This window comes from Vicugna pacos, chromosome X, assembly GCF_048564905.1.
Source record: "Vicugna pacos chromosome X, VicPac4, whole genome shotgun sequence".
In the NCBI taxonomy this organism is placed as follows: Eukaryota; Metazoa; Chordata; class Mammalia; order Artiodactyla; family Camelidae; genus Vicugna; species Vicugna pacos.
The window spans coordinates 74,113,655-74,131,852 of record NC_133023.1 but is presented as its reverse complement, the minus strand read 5'-3'; the positions used below and the strand labels follow the sequence as shown (position 1 = coordinate 74,131,852).

The following is an 18,198-nucleotide window of genomic DNA, read 5'->3' as shown; positions in this document are numbered from 1 at the left end:
AACAATACGAAAGCAATGTATGTATATATATGTATAATTAAAGCATTGTGCTCTACACCAGAAATTGACGCAACGTTGTAAACTGACTATACATCAATTAAATAAATAAAGAAAGAAAACATAAATTAAAAAAGAAAAAAGAAAACTCCTATGAGGTTAATAAGAAGGCCAAGGTTCCCAAGTCTTGGGGAGAATGTGGGACAAGGCCTGGGTCTCTCTTGGCCCAGAAAGTTCCTAAAGAGGCTTGGCCCAAAGAGTTTGCCATCTTCACCCAAAGGAAATTCTAAAAGATGTATTGCAGGCAAAACAAGTAATTCCAGATGTATGGTCTGAAGTACAAAAATGAATGAAGAGCAATATGTGGGTAGTATACATGAACACTAACTGTTAGAAAATAATTATCATATTGTCTTGCTCTAAGGTGGGTAATGCAAGACTCTGACATCAATACTGTATGCCTTTCTAGCTAGCTTTAAATAATTCAGAGGAACTTGAAAAACTGGGTTATGATAGTCAATTCTGTTATTACACAGACACATACAAGTAGATATTTATTTGTGGGAGTCTGTAATAACGTGTATGTAGATAAATATATATGTGTATATATGAACAGTGTAACACATTATGTATACTGTAACCTTTTTTATACTTCAAAGGCATCTTTGCTAATGAGTTCATCCAGTAAAACCATATCCATATTCACTTGTGAACACACTGAAGTAAAGTTTTATTGATCTCACACATATTTCCACACCCACCAAAGCACATGAAACACCTATGAATATATAATATCTATATAGCCAAGAATTAAGGTCGAAGTTTGATACATTCTCTCTTATCACTCTTTCTAGATAAGCACTCCTTTAATCTCAGCCAAAATAAAAACATACTGATCAAAGCGTCTGTAATTCCTGAGATGTTCCTAGAAAATTAGAAATGATTAGATATTGCTAAATTTCACATTCTAGCTTGATAAAAGCACATACAGTAGGACAGGTCTATTATAACACTTGGGGTATTACATTTCCAAGATTCTGAATCAACCAAATGTTGCTTCGAAATGGAGTGAAACTGAAAAGAGGCCTTCCTAAGGTGCCTAATATAATTGTGAAAACACAATGTAGGGGGAAACATAAGAAAGCAGAAAGTGACTACTTAATTCCTTTCAAATAGAAACTGAATTGCTGAGGCAATTCTCACCACCTTATTTATATATGGACTCGCTCGCAAATCATGTCGTCACCCACCAGGAAGCAATGCATCAGGAAGGGTGCGACAGTGCCACAAGTCCTGAAGAGGGGGAGAGAGGTCCAGCTGGATGATAAAAAGGCATTATCAACGCCAAAAATCCCAACAGTTTTACGGATAAATATTATATGAAAGCATTACATGGGAAACAGAAACTAGTTTCAGAAATTGCCCATAGGCAAAAAAAAAAAAACGCTTATAACAAAGGACTCACATTTTGTGAAGTGATACTTGGTATTTCTTGAACACCAGCGATTTAAAGATGGCCAACTACCTTATTTATGAGACAAGCAACCAGCTTCTTATCCCCCTCAACTCCCTGCCTCAACAAACAGAACGAAACAAAAACCTGGCATAGGACTCCCATTTTCCATTTAAAGAATACATTTTTTTTTCTGTAAGATATGCTACTGTCTGTGTAAATGTGAGAGCACCTTGAGAATACAGACTTCCGGTTTCACTCTGGAATGGAAGTTCCCATCAGCCTTTAGTTACTTTGGTCTTTAAAAAGCCACATCCTTCAGAAGAAGCATGAACTGCTGAAATCCAGCACATACAACAGCTTTCCCTAAGGTTATAATGAGCTATGATTTTAAAAGGAAGAACTTACATTTTTTTTTTAAATAAAAATACTTACTCTGTTCCTTTGGAGTCTTAAAATGAGAGAGGGGATGAGGGAGGAGGGGCTGGGAAGCACACTGCCAACCCCCTCACCGCCACCCCCTTTTCCACCCACGAAGGGGTACCTTTTAGGGGTTTCATTTTTGGTCATGGTTACTCAAGTGAAAAGGGCTAGTTTTCTACACACTTGGACCACAGGAGATTACTGAAAAGTCCAGGTTGTACATACTGTGGGGATGGAGCGAGGGGACACTTAAAGCTAATGTAGTCAGAGTTCATCTCCATAGCTCAGTCTCCATTTCCCCTCAACATATGATCAGCTAGCCCTTCGAACAAAGCTGCATTGAGTCTTTGAGTGAAGAAAAAGAGATGCAAAGAACAGTATAACAAGACCTAACAACATAATGGATTCCGGTTATGCCAGATAGAGTGCTGACTCAGAACCAGTTGCCTCAAACGAGTAAAGCATCTTTTTAAAACACTGGGGAAGACACAGGGGAGGCAGTTTCATACACCATACTGAAGTTCAGTAGAACGAGGTCAGTTAAGCACTCTATCCTGAGACATACACCTTTCATTTTCAATTGTTTTCAAATAAAAAGAGAGAAATCCCCTTTTCAAGTTGGATTGTTTAAATGCACCTACAGCTACTCCTGTCTAGCAAAGGCTAGGCGAGCTCTCCCTACTGATGCATTTCAAAAAAGGTTCAATTGGCAAAAGAAAGCAAGTGCAAAGGGTTTTTGACAAAAGAGGACTAGAGGGAACACATTTTCCTTTCACAGAAATACTGTTCTAGAAAATCAGACGAGGTAGCAACTCAAACCAGGGGTGTGCACATACTGGTAAGACAAACAGGGAATTTGGAAAACTTCAACATCAGACACTCAACTACATAAAATTATTAGCTTAAAAACTGGGGTTACTCAGACACACATTAATATATATAAAATAGATAAACAACAAGGACCTACTGTACAGCACAGGGAACTATATTCAGTATCTTGTAATAATATATATTGGAAAAGAATCTGGAAAGAAAATACATATGAATGTATATGTATAATTGAATCACTTTGCTATATACCTGAAACTAATATTGTACATCAACTACACTTCAAAGAAAAAAATTGGGGTTACCTTATAAAAATGAGAGACTAAATGCTTAAATAAAACAAGGTATTATGGTGGTCAGATGACAGCACAGCCTAACCCAGCGTATGCTGAGAATGAGGTTCTTCGACCACAGAACCAGACAGGTCTGTAAAGAACCTCTGGGACCCTGTCCCACCCTCAGCAAGACTGTGCCTGCTGCTCCCTAGATCTATACACATCCATCCTGTTTATTGATGCTCCAAGTAATTTCTTGGCAGCCCTGTCCAGGGCTCAGCAAACAGAAAAGACTAAATCAAAATCAGGAACTCTGAAATACCTCCTATGATAAAGAGATTATTATTATTATTTTTTTACACAATGTACATTTAGAGCCAATTCCAATACTGGTTCCAACAAATAAAAGTATTATGGCATCCATAGTTAATTGCACACTTAAAAGGATAATTATTTTTTGTTTCCCAGATGAATCATACCATCATCCTCTGAGCTATTATGAAATAACATATAAAACCCACTGTTCATTTAGATGACGATGAGGTATTCTAAGCTGAGGTTATAATGTCTTTGTAACACCATTATAACAAAGGTGTAACTGCTTTCTTAAACTAAGATTTTTTTTCTCATTTTTTCTCCCACTAACTAGTCAAGATATCATATACTATACAGATTGTTCATGTGTGAAGGGAGCAACTGAGGACTGAGGATTGATTAGACATAAACAAGAAAAATAGAAGTTTTCATATATTAAAAATGTGTGAAAAAGTGAAATATACATGTTACATGCTGCACACGGTCCTGTGTGAGTGGATGCATACATATACAAACAGATGCAGAAGAGCCATCATTTCTTACAGAAGAGACACACAGAGGGAGAAAGGCTGACAATTAGTAACCCCTTAAGTAGGTTAATGGTGCTAAGTTATCAGACAACACCACTGTGATTAGGGTGTGTCACCCTGCTCAGCACGCTGGGGGCACTCAATAGCTACTTGCAGAATTAAATTAAAAATCACTGAAAGGTTTTCACCCATAATAATCCTCTCGCACATTTAGTGTAACAATAGATTTTGTCCTGATTCTGAAGGAGCCCAGGGGCTCAGGGGTTCAATGTGGGTGGAACAAATTTAATTTTCAAAGAAGAAAAAAAAAAAAAGTCATTAGAGACTCAGTTGGGTCCAGGACAGTTTGTTGGTTCTATGAATCTGTTAGGTGTAATTAAGGACGTGAATCTAAACGCATTTGACGGAGAGCCGAGCCAAACTAATTGCAATGTTGGTATATAACAGCTGTTATTCATTTGACACTTTGCTGTAAGAAGAATTAGAATATTGAAATATGGAACCAAAACATGTTTCTAATAAATGATTAGGCCACCTACAGTGTGTTTGGGTCATTTCTCATGTAGTCAATTTGATTGTTTTCACCCACCTGCTGCAATATTTTCATGGTTTCCTGGCTAGTGAAGTTACATAAGGCATACACAGCAACAAGCACATAGCGGAGAGAAAAGACAAATTTGTAACTGCCAGCATTACTCATCCTCTACAGAAGAACTGATGAAATCTTCTTAAATGCTCAACACACTGAAGACAGCTCTTACCGTTTTTGCAAATCTGAGTTTCTGCATTTAGAATCTAAGGACTCTTAATGAGATCTAAAGTATATTACCTATCTTGTTTTGCATATTTATTTTTGTCTTCTATTTAAAAGAATATTTTTAGTTGATGTAGAAATTTGTTTTACTGCTAAGGCAGACAGAATGAGAGTTGAGCACTTATTTCCAGTGAACTGATGCCAGAAATGTAATTATTCTAGTATGAGGTCAGAAAAAAAAAAATACTAGTGATTAAGTGGCTCAAATAGACTCCCAGAAAAAAAAGAACTAGGACTTTCAATTAATCTAGAGTGTATGCTGCAGTTAGTCCAGATGGAGCCCACTCTCCCACACTTGTGTGCAATCATCACTGATGCTATGAATAATGGCCCAGAGACAATAACAAAGTCCTAATGATTTATCAATGATGTACATATTGTGCGGTGGCTGTATGTACAAAACTATGTTTAAGCACTATATGCCACACAGTTTTACCTGTGAAAATGTAAAGCTCAAACCACTGGGGGCTGGGGAGAGGTAGCTGGGCGATTAAGACAAGGGTTGTGGATTAACAGAGTTCAGAAAGATTATGAATGATAAAGACTGATGCACAAATGGCTTTTTCTATAATTACAAAGTCAGATTAATCAAAACACCTCTTCCCCAAGGCATTCTATTCAACCAAGATCTCACTGTAGTGATTACTGCTATTAATAGTTTTCCATACTATGTTAACTGAAATAACTATTATTATTAAGGGGATAACAACATTAACACGTATTTAAGTGCTAACCGTGTGCCAAACAAGTGCTAAGACATTTGCACATATTCTCTCATTTAATTCTTATGAAATACCTAAGAGCTAGATGCCGTTATTTCCCCTGTTTTATAGGCAAGGAAGCTGAGGATCAGAGGCGTAGGGTGAATTGCCCAAAATAATACTGTTTAGTGTGGAGAGTCAGGATTTGAACTTGGGTTTGTCTGGCTCCAAAGGAAAGGAAATTGAACTCATTTCAATGGCAGGCTAAACACTGAAAGGTTTGTCTGAGATGAAATGTCACTAGGGGGTGGCAGAGTTCCCCAGCTGGGTGTGATTTATCATTTGATGGTTGCTACTGCGGGGGCGTCTCTTGCACCTCAATGCCTTAACCCAGTGCTTGAACTTAGAAATTCAAGAAATATTTATTGAGTGAATGGCAACAGTAAGACAAGATGTTGCCTAAAACGAACCTAAAGATGTTTTATTAAAGTAACAGTCTCAAATGTCTACTAAATACCTTAGTTTGCTAAAATCTCTCAAACACCTGGGCAGATCTTTACTGGATAATTTTATTTGGGGGAACCCTCGCATGCCCCCCCACTCGCACACTTACAAACCACATATTTCCATTGGAAAAAAACCGTAGAGAACAAAGAGAAAAAATTGTGATTTTGAATAAACAGTTTTCTTGAAATGTTTGCTAAATGGAGGGAGCAAGGCAATTTAAATAAATGGACTATCACCCAGATATTCTTTTTTTTCTTCACAAATAAGGCTTATTAGATCAATTATTCTCTCCCAGGTCTACCAAGCAGATATACACTTGTTTAGCTTTGCACTAGTGTCTATGAGCTGCTCATTATCATTTATAAAATATGGCAGAATGGTGGTACCCACAATGTCTCAGGGATTTATATTACCGAGATTTCTTTTTTTTATACACTAGGGTCAATTCTGTTATTTATCGGTATTCTAATCTATAATATTGGTTACTATAATTTAATGTCTGGGGTATGACATGGGGAAACAATTTTGACCTATTCAGATTAAAATGATATAATGTGAAATGAATTAATTCACTTATAAGACATAATTATTTTAAAACTTGGAAAACAGAAAACTAAAATTGCTACCCACCACTAATGACAGAGTTTAAACATTTAGGTTTATTGGTTAAAATTTGCTTATTCACTCTCAAAAGACTGATTCATCATCAAATCTGACTCAGGAAGCTTTCTCTATCATCATACTAGAAGTAAATAGGCAATTCTAATTTCCATATAATCTTATATAAGGAGGAGCAAAACTGTTTCTGATTAAATAATATTTGCATAAGAATCACACTTGGAGTTTCCAATTTCAAAACACCCTTTTTAAAATGCATTTCTTTTTATTGCTTCCTCTAAGCCCTTGCAATTAAATTGCTGACTTCCAGAAACATGAAAAAAGCTGCATTCACAAATATTACAAAATATTTGGTAAGCTTTTTCACTCTACCTACAGAATTAATTTATTTATTTTTAGTGGTCCCTAAGTTAATTATCATCTATATTAATATAATCAAAGGTTGGAGAACATGGATTATGCCAAGCACTTTACATAGTTTACATAGTATTAGACACATTTTAGAGTACATTTATTGATTTAGCATATTTTTTGCTGCATTTAAATTAGCTTTCTCAATTTTACATTTAAATAAATGGTGTATTACTGTGCATGCTTTAATTATAATTATTTGGGAAATGGTGCAATAAATGTTGGCTGAATGAGTAAAATAGCCTAATATGTCAAAAAATATCAATACATAGTTATATATTAATGAAACTGTGCTGCTCTTAAAAAACGTCTTGGCTGTCAGTGAATCCACTGCTTCTAACTCCCACTGCCTTTTTTTCATCTCTTTTATGAAGTTTTCCCTTCCTGTTACCATCTTCTGAAACTGCCATAGGTTGAAATTCCTTTGAAGAGAGCATCAGATAGGAGCTAACTTTTTTTTTTTTAACTACCTTTCACTGTTCTTTTCCAGTTACATCCACCTTGCATTCACCTCTCCTTTTCTTGTGTTTCTGGCTCACTGCCTCAGTGATCCTTGAACAAATTCCTATAATCACCTCGGCTCTCCTATCTTACCACATCACAAACCCCTGCCTGACTTGGAAAGCTCTTCACAGTCTTTCCAACCATCTTCCTATCTTTCCAACAGTTTTCCAATTCAAACCCTCCTCCACCAATGACGACAATGAAGACAATGACTACCTGAGAAAATGTATATTGCACATTGAACAGTTTAGCAGAGAGGAAGGACATTAACATGTAATTAATAGATCAAAGACATTAACATGTAATTGACAGACTAGAGTATAAGTAACCAGTCTCTGTGGGTTGCCTCATTTAACTCTCACAATAACAAGGAAAGTACTATTATTTCATTTTATAGAGGAGGAAGTTAAGGCACAGAGAGATGAAATACCTTGTGAGAGATTATATGGCTAGTCAGTTGTGGATCTGAGACTTGAACTTAGAATCTGCCCTCTTAATCATTTGGATGTACTTTCTTGTGAGCTACTGAACAGATCCTCCGTTGCTGCCTTCCATGCTGATGTGCACTACTGCTGATGTTAGTCCCTTTTGCTTGCATAGTTTCACCCCTGCTTAGCCAGATATTACCCACCCTTCAGGATCTAGTTCAACTGATACATTCAGAGACCATATTTAGCCTTCTCCGAGAAACTATGTCATTTTACCAGCCTTCAGCGATCTCCCCTTTTGGATAGTTCTAAATAATCTCTATTATGTATCAGCACACTGTTTGCTGGTTCAGCTTTATTACATCTGAAGAGTAGCAGAATATGTCACCCCAAAATATTTCACTTTGGCATGAGGATTATTTTGAGCTGAAGGCAATTGAGAAGAAGCAGATACAAGAAAAGCTCTCAGAGGTCTTGCTATTTGCCTAAAAGCAGGACATAAATTTACAAAGGTGTCCCTCTTCCACTCTTTGCCAGGAATAACAGAAGTTACTTGCCAGAGACTATTCTAGAGAGACGCTTATCAGCCCAGAAATGGCACCAGAGGAACCTACAAAACAACTGACTGACTAGCCCTTAACTTCCATTAGTTCCCCCATACATTTGCCTTCCCCCAATTTGCCACGCTAGAAACTCAAAGTCCTTTTCCTTTGTCTTATCTACAAATTTCTAAAAATGTATTATTTTTTGCTAAGATGCTATACAAGCCCAAGTTCTAACCACTCCTTTGAGTTACTCATCACTGAATGCTCCCATGTGTACACATGATGTATGCATTAATAAGTCTGTTCGTTTTTCTCCTGTTAAGATGTATTTTGTCTAATTTATAGAGCCCCAGCCAATGAATAGTTTTTCCTCTCCTACTCATCTCTTTGGCAAAGTTGTCAACTTCTAAAGGATGGTAACTATGTCTTGAACTGTTTTCAGATTCTTCAATGAGCACAAAATGACTTTCAGTAGCAGCAGCAAGAATATTCTAGGTCCTGTGTTATGTACTGTACTTAATTATCTCATTTAATCTTCACTAAAACAATAGGAGGTAAATGTCATTATCCTGCATTACAGATGGGGTAACTGAGGCATGAAGAGATGAAGGAACAGAACAAGGTCATAAAGCAAGTAGGTGGAAGAGCTAGGACCGATCTCCACTTTTTTCATGTACAGACTTTAATAACTTTTTAGTCATGTCACTTAATGTTTACAAATGACTGTCTCTTTCATATATAACCATATCTTTTTTCTCCTTTACAATGAAAAAAATACTATTTCTTGTCATGGCCTTTTGCCTTCTAATATCCACTTCTTTCAAAATGGAGCTTGGAAACATAGCATTTTAAAATGGATTTAACTGAAAGGATATGATTCTCTGGCTGCTAGGTTTCCATGATATCTTTACTTAATTCTGAGCTCAGCTGATCACATCCAAATTACAGAAATACTCTTTTCTGTTTGTTTTATCCTATTATTCTTCTGAATAATTAGATTCAAAAATATTTCTCCTTGATGAATGAATGTCTATAATTTTACATGCCAGAGAAATATATCTTGTTGTTATTACTTATTAGCTATATGGGATCATGGGAGATTTTTTAAAAGGGAGGGATTTGCAATTTGGCTAAGTTGATATGAAATAGAAACTTTACAGGAAGAGTATTTGTGTTTTTAAAGTTGTGTGTAATTTAAAAGTGATTTTCTTTACCCAAGGGACTCTTTACATGATGACCTTTGTTACAGGTGAGACCCCTGCATCCAATAGTCTGTATCTCTAGTCACATGTGCATGAGCTACCTCTACACTCTGTACTATATATATCTCACACTGGCAATCAAATGTTCTAGATCATCTCTCTTTCAGTGGGAAGTGAATAACACTGTTCTAATTGGACACATTTAAAAGCTCTTTAAATCACTTTCTGATGGCACTTCATTGTCATGTCTCTCAAGGATTCACAGTTTATGTAGCTGCACTGCACCTCCTCCCAGACTCTCAGAATGTCTGCAACTGACTTCCACTTAGCTAACAATACCATCTTTTATAAGACACAGAGAAACTGACACTGAGCTCCGTCTTGACACCCAATTACCCAACTCTGTTCTTATTCTTTCTTTTCTGCATCTTTCTCATCTGCATAAGACTACACTATTTTGATGGAAGGATCTCTTTTAAAAACATATTTATAAGTACTAACACACATATACTCTTAAGTGTAAAATAATATTACAATAAACAATAACAGTAATAAGTATTTGTGGGGCCACAAACAAGAACCTAATGGTGAAGTTGACTATTTGATCTATAAACAGAGATATGGTAACAATACACGAAAGATGAATCTTACAGTATATCTTTCATGTTCAGATTACTTAGCTAAGCGTTTGCACAAAAACTTATTCGGATCTTTATACTATGGCTTCAATGATATTTAAAGAGGTAATCAACCAAATCTTGGCAAATGAAAATATATACATACTATAGACATGATCAAAAATAGTTTCTTTTTTTTTTTCTTTCTATTGTAGGTGTGGTTTTAAGGAAACAGTGAAAGGTTGATAAGTACTTGGAGTGGAGGGACAAGGGAGATGGTGTGGTGTGGGAACACGATTATGTTTTTGGCTCAAAACTGGACAGACTCTGTCTTGACTCCTAGCTCTTTTCACCACTCACCCTGGAGATTCTCAAAGTCTAATCTGGGAACTTGTGAAGGCCTCTGAGATCATTTCAAATCTGCAAGGTCAAAACTATCTTTTTAAGAATACTGACACTTTTTTGCCTTTTTCTCTCTCATTCTTTCATGAGTGTATAGTGTTTTCTAGAAGCTACATGATGAACGATAGTGCATTAGACTGAATGTAGAAACAGGTAAAAGGATCAAGCGGTCTTTTATTAAGCCAGACTTTGAAGGGATTTACAACACTAATTTTTTCTCTTCTTACTAAATATTTTTTTGGGGGGAATAAGGAAGATAAAACTGCTTTTCATAAAAAAAGTTATTTAACATGTAATATAGGTTTATTATCATTATTTTAATAGGATTAATCAATAAATAATTTTAAACATATTTCTTAAATAACTTCATCAGGTGTCTGTTTAAATTATAATATGAAAAATGTCAATATCTAAAAACACAGATAAGCAAAAGGTATTTGAGGTCCTCAGTAATTTTTAAGAGTGTAAATGGGGTCTGAGACCAAATACTTTCAGAACCTCTGATTTCTACTTTACCCTGTGATCTCATTCAAACTCATATAAGTTGTGTAATTAATTAAGGTGAGATCATAGTGGAGTAGGCTGGACCCCTAACCCAATATGACTGGTGTCCTAATAAAAAGGACAGCACGTGAAGACAGCCACGCCTACAGGGAGAATGCCCTGGGAAGACTGACAGCTGCTCTGCCACAGGCCAAGGAGCTAACAGAAGCGAGGGGACAGGCCTGGAACTATCCTCCCTGGTGTCTTCAGAAAGAGCTACACCTTGATTTCAGACTTCCCGAACTGGGAGACAACAAATTTCTGTTGTTCTAAACCACCAGTTTGTGGTACTTTATTCCAGAAGCCCTAGCAAACTAACAGGACCTAACTCTAATCATCAAAAACCAATGATTCCCAAGTCTATCCATCTAGTCCAACCCTCTTTCCTGAGTTTCATATGCACGCACACCATGGCTTCTAGGACATTTCCCATTTTGACAAGGCTTGTGAAAATCAAATACATTTAAAAGTCACTAATCATTATAACCCTCCTGACGAAGTCTGTTCTATTCCTGAATTGTTTTTTTCTTTATGAAGGGTACCACCTTCTTTAATGCCTCTTTCCCTTAATTCCCACATCTAAAATCATAAGGGTCAGTCAGTTCTACCTTTTAACAACCCTCTGGTGATGGTTAATTTCATGTGTCAACTTGGCTGGGCCCCAGTGCTCAGATATTTGTTCCAACCTTACTCTAGATGTTTCTCTGGGGGTGATTTTGAATGAGATGAACATTTAACATTTAAATCAGTGGATTTTGAGTAAAGCAGATTGCTCTCCATAATGGAGGTGGGCTTCATCCAATCAGCTGAAAGCCTGAAGAAATCTGATCTCCCCTGAGCAAGAGGGAATTCTACCAGCAGACTGCCTTTGACCTTGAACTGCAACACTGGTTCTTCCCTGGGCCTCCAGCCTGCCATCCTACCTTGCAGATTTTAAACTTGCCAGCTTCTATAATCACAAAAGCCAATTCCTTAAAATAAATCGGTCTCTATATATCCACAACCTGTAGAATTCCAGTATACCTCTGCCTGGTGACTTCTGTAACCTCACTACCACTGCATTAGTTCAGGCCACCATCATCTCTTGTCAGGATTGTGATACTAACTTCATAACCTATGTTGTCTCAGGCCCTTCCCTTTTCAATCCATCCTCTATGCTTCTGTCAAAATGATCTTTCTAAGAAACCTATCAAAGCGCATCACTGTCCCATTTATAAATGCTCACAGGTTTCCCATAGCTTTCAGGGTAAGACCTTAGCAAAAACATAATTATTCACTTTATAATTCAAAATTAATGAAGTACAATTATTTTGCACTTTATACCTACGTTTGAAAAATGGAAGTACTTCATACCTTTGTTTATATCGATGAGTTGTTTCTTCTTCTTCTGGCGTTCCAACTTTTCTTGTTCTGCTTTCTCTTTTGCAAGTTTTGCCCTCCTAGTCTTCTCTTCCATTTCTTTTCTCTTGTTGTTTTCTTTCACTGCTTCCTGTACATGTAAACAAAGTGAAACAATTAATTCCTCCATTATGTACATATTGGAGTTGCACAATTTGAAAATTTATATATACCCACGTGCATGTGCTCAGAGGTGGAGAAGTATGACAGCAGCTTCAAGGTGTGTGCATAATCCTAATTTTTGAGAGAAACTAATAAATCTAAGATATTTCTTCTTGAAAAAAATTATATATAGCTCAGGCTTTAATTGCCATTACGTAGGGTGCCAGAAAACTAGAAACATGACTGTTTGCAGATTTCACAATAAACATACTTTCTCTGTTATTGAAATAGGAAATAGTTTTAATCCACAAGAAATGGTTTAATATGGAAATATAGCTTAGAAAGTATTTTACCACTTTATGTTACATTTTCCCCTTGTCTGAAAAATGTTTTTTGAAAACTATCTGATAAGATTTTTGTGAGGAAAAATGAGATGCACTTATAAAGTGCTTAGAACACTTAGTCTATGACAACGGTGGTGGAGGTGGTGGCTGTGGTGGCGGCGGTCACGATTACATCTAATGGCATGAGACAATCAGCCATGTTACCGTAGGAAAGAAACACTTGCAAGTTCCATCGCTTTTTATATGCCCAGATCTTTAGGAATGCTGAAACATATTTCAAGCTACTGTCTGTTTTATTTTGGCTAGATTACCCGTGCAACTCAAGGAAATGAGGCCATTCCAGCAGACAGTATGGGAGAAAGTTGAAGTAAACTGATCAGCTGAACTAGCAGTATTTTTGACTTCAGAGAAATCATTAATACAGAGACATACCAACTGCAAGTTCCTTCCATCAAGCTGTTCTGGGTTTTTTTCCTATTATGATTTATTAGACATACTTCATAGCAGGTACCAACTATTTCATAGAAACTATTTTGTTCCAGAAACCCTAAAGACAAGGACTCAATAATAAGAATATATTCAATATATTTTTTCTTCCTGTTAAAAGATATACTAGTTTTAAAAAGCCCTGAAAGCATTTTCAAAAAATCTCCTGACTTGCAAGAATTATTGGTACCTCCCCCTTCTGCCACTGTCACGCTGGTACCTCTAGCATCAGGCTTAGAGCACAAGACGATCTGGCTCCTGCAGACAAACTCAGACTATCACTTAAAATAAACTGGAATAATGGAATCATCATTTTAGATCAGGGTTTCTCAACTTCAGCACTATTGTCATTTTGCACGAGCCTACTCTTTGCTGTGGGAGCACCCTGTGCACTGTAAGATGTTTAGCAGCATCCCAGACCTCTAGTCACTAGATGCCAGTATAAGCATCCCTCCCTGGTTATGACAACCAAAAATGTCTCCAGGGATTGCCAAATGTTATCCAGGTTGAGAACCACTAATCTGGGGGGTTGCATAGAGATTAATTTATTCACCAAAAATTACAAAGTGCCTGCTCTGCTGAATCCAACTTCTTTTCAAGGATGTAGAAACCGAATTCTGAACAAGGTTACAGACTTGCCTAAGGTCACACATTAATGTCATTGCGAAGCTGGGAACAGAACTCTGTCTCTCCTCTCACAGTTCGGCGTATGTTTTATTCTTCAAGGAAGAAAAGACAATGTGGATATGACACCAAAAGCACAAGCAGCCAAAGAAAAAACTGATAAATGAGACTTCATCAAAACTAAAACCTTTGATCCGTCAAAGGACATTGTCAAGAAAGTGATGTGATAACCCACAGAATGGGAGAAAATATTTGGAAATATTACATCTGATGAGAATAGATAAAAACTCTCACAATTCAACAATGAAAAGACAAATAATCCAATTAAAAATAAACAAAGGATCTGAATAGCTATTTCTGCAAAGAAGACAGACAGCCAGTAAGTACATGAAAAGATGTTTGATATTATTAATCGCTAGGGAACTGCAAATCAAAACCACAGTGAGGTACCACTTCATACACACTAGGATGGTTATAATAAGAAAACAATAAAACCAATCATAATAAGTGAAGATGTGAAGAAATTGGAATGCTTTGCATTGCTGGTGTGAATGTAAAAGAGTGAGTCATTTTGGAAAGCTGGCTGGCAGTTCATCAAAATGCTAAACAGAATTACAATATGATCCAGCAATTCCACTCCTAGATATATGTCCTAGAGAAAAGAAAACACATGTTCATACAAAAACTTGCACAAGAATGTTCGTTCGCAGCAGCATTCTTAATAGCCAATAAGTGGAAAAGACCCAATGTCCATCAACTGATAAAACAATAAACAAAATGTGGTATGTATCCATACAATGGAATATTATTCAACCATAAAAAGAATAAAGTTCTGATATGTGCTGCAACATGGATGAACCTTAAAATATGATGCTAAGTAAAAGAAGTCAGACACAAAAGGTCACATATGGTATCATACGTAACGTGTGGAATAGGCAAATCCATAGAGACAGAAAGTAGATTAGTGGTTGCCAGGGGAAGGAAGCGGGGGGAATGGGGAGTAACTGTTAATGAGAAAGGGGTGTCTTTTTGGGCATGATGAAAATGTTCTGGGATTATATAGTGATGATGGTTGCACAACCTTGTGAATATACAAAAAACACTGACTTGCATACTTCAAAACGGTCAATTTTATGATATATAAATTATATCTCAATAAAAATTAATAAACATTTTAAAAATAGATGTTTGGAAAAGGCGGGATTGAAATAAAATTGTAACTTAGGAAAAAAAGACAACATGAAAAAGCAACATATATTCAGGTTCTGATACTAATAAGTTCTATTATCTCTGGTAAGTAACACAAGAAGAAGTGAGAAGCAGAGACAGAATGGAGATTAATGCTAATGTAAATTTTATGATGGGGTCAAATCTCTGATCTGGAAAACAGTTACCAACATCCGGGTGGACTCTTCCATTAGCAATCTGTTGGACTATTTAGTTGTTGAGTGCTGTCATTTATTATGAAGATGGGAAAAACTGGTAACTTCATTTGTATTTCTTCTTTATTCTTATAACAGCTACTCTTTAATGGAAATTTATTATGTGCCAGGTGTTTTAAGTACATAACTTCAAATCTTTATCAAAGACTCAAAATTTATAGAAAAATCTGCAAAGTAACTATTATTTGTTCTTACTTTACAGATGCTAAAATTTAGGTTCAGGTAGGTTAATTAAGTGAGATGCCCAAGGTTACACAGCTACTTAAGTACCAGAACCACGTATGTTTACTTAGATTACCATGGTTTCTTCTAAGTAGAGTTGCCGGATAAAAAACAGGACACTCAGTTAAATCTGAATTTTACATAAACCATGAATAAGTTTTTTTAGTATAAGTATATCCCAAACCATAGTTGGCATATACTTAAACTAAAAAATTTGATGTAATATTTGGGACACATGGAAATAAAAATTATTGATTATCTATAAAATACTTGGGATATACATATGCTAAATATCATGTAATATTTGGGACACATTGATAATAAAAACATTATTCATGATTTATCTGAAATTCAAATTTAACTGGGCATCCAATATTTTTACTTGATAAATCTGGCAATTCTATTCCCAAGAGACTCTTGATTTTTTTATATGCATCCTTTCATAGACCAAGCTTATCTAATGAAGACAGTAGAATAATTATAAAAACACCCAAAAAAGCCCAAATCCAAACTATAATTTGAGAACAGAAATGTTGATATTATCACCAATAGGCATTTATGTGGTTCATGGACTTGAATCATACTATTTCTGTAGCATTCTCCACATTTCATTCCATTTTAATTTTTGGAAATAGAGTAAAACTCAAAAAAATGTGTATATAAAAATCTAAACTAACACAATTTGGGGTAGAAGGAAAGAAGTCAATAACTAATATCACAGAATCACTAGTGGAGAAATCTGGCATCTGTGAATAGATGATCTATACGAAAGGGAGGCTTGCAACCAGCGCTACTAAAACACCGTGAATGTAGATCTGTAAACGATGAAACAGACCCGATCATAGGTCCATCAGTTTACATCTTAAAACGTTTCAGGAATAAATTTAATGTCAAAACAATCTCACAATTTGAAATGGCATGTGTAATCCTAAAGAGATCAAAAGAGAAGAGGAAAATGACATCTGGAGTTTGGCATTAATTAAAATGAGTGAAAGCATCTACAAAGTTAAATATTGTTCAAGCAACACAGCCTGCGGAGTAAGGTTCTCATTCTTACGTCATTGCTCCCGTCTTCACGAAGCGGCCTCATGCTAAAAAGAAGACCTGATTGCTCTTGGTGTTTTGACTTTTTGGCTCTGGCTTTAGGAAATTTGGGATGGGAAACATGTGCCTCTTTAATTCTCTCTACTTAAGAAATCAATTTAAAAAGAGAACAGGAAATCTTGACTATGGTTTCATGTCAACATTCTTTAGTTTTACACGAGCAAAAGATAAGAAATTTCAAGACTTTGCTTAACTCTCCTAAACATGTGACAGTTGATGGGGAGAGAACTCTTTTGAGGGATGGGATACATTCTTTTCACCCTAATTCCAATGAAACAAAACCCAAATAATTAAAAGAAGAAAAGCAGCATGAGAAAATTTAAGCTAAGAATTAAAAAAAAAAACCCTTAAATAATTGACTGTGATTAACAACGCTGTATATTTGCTGAGTCTCACTAAATATTTGCTGACTCATGTGTACTTCAACACGATTCTCAAGTAAGCATCAATCATTATTTCTTAGGGTTGGGGATGCCAACTGATTAGATTCTGTCAATGTACAGAACTGTGTTCTGTTAAAAGGCTGCTAACTGAGAAAGTATTTTGGTAGTAACCTCATATAAGATAAGAAATGTTTACAGAAAAAAAGTCTCAGTTTTAACTGGCATATCTGTTTTTCAAGAGTCAGTAAAAAGCATGAAAGGAGAAAAATAAAACAAAAAATGTCTCTAGGATTTAGTGCAAAATATATTCACCAACCTAATTTTAAATCTCTCACTAATTTTAAGTCTCTATTGCCTGGCTGAAAAATATGACTAAATTAGAAATCTTATTTCCCCTGTTGTGCATAATTAACAAATGAGACCTATGGACTAAAAATGTCATATGCAAAAAAGAAAAAAAAAGAAAGAAAAAAGAAAAAGCTCATGTAAATGCTCAGACCTCTCAAATATTCCAGTTAAGCTTTAAGAAAGAGATGAAACTGATTTAGAAAATTCCAACAGGCTCAGATGCCAGCCTCTTTCATGTCTGGTCTACATGAATCCAGTATCTTCCAATCCCGTGATATTTGAAAACAGAAACCACCACCCACCAAAAACCATTCCTTACGTCCATTGCCTTCAGTGGCTTTTTATCCCAGTGCTGACTACAGACGCACCCTGCACGCACTGTGATCTCACTGAAAGCTGTAGTATATTTGCGGGATGGAGAAGTGGAGCAATTAGGAAGAAAAATGCATCTTGGAGTGACATTAACCCGGTTTCAAATCCAAGCTCCCATCACTCATCTAAAAGCTGTGTGACCTTGAACAAGTTAGTTACTTCATTTCTTCGAGCTTTAGTTTCCATATCTGTAGGATGGAAATACCACCACTCAAATCACTTGGCTATTGAATAGATTTAGGGAAATAATGTTTCTATGA

General features: G+C 36.0%; 1 protein-coding gene across 5 annotated transcripts in view; it reads right to left on the bottom strand.

Moving 5' to 3' along the window:
- DIAPH2 (diaphanous related formin 2) overlaps positions 1-18,198 on the bottom strand; it is a 784,101-nt gene that overhangs the window by 166,803 nt on the left and 599,100 nt on the right. For all 5 annotated transcript variants that reach the window (XM_072956799.1, XM_072956800.1, XM_072956797.1 and 2 more), the window contains one exon: positions 12,467-12,602. In XM_072956799.1, coding sequence (XP_072812900.1) covers positions 12,467-12,602 — 136 coding nt within the window. The remainder of the gene's footprint in view (positions 1-12,466; positions 12,603-18,198) is intronic.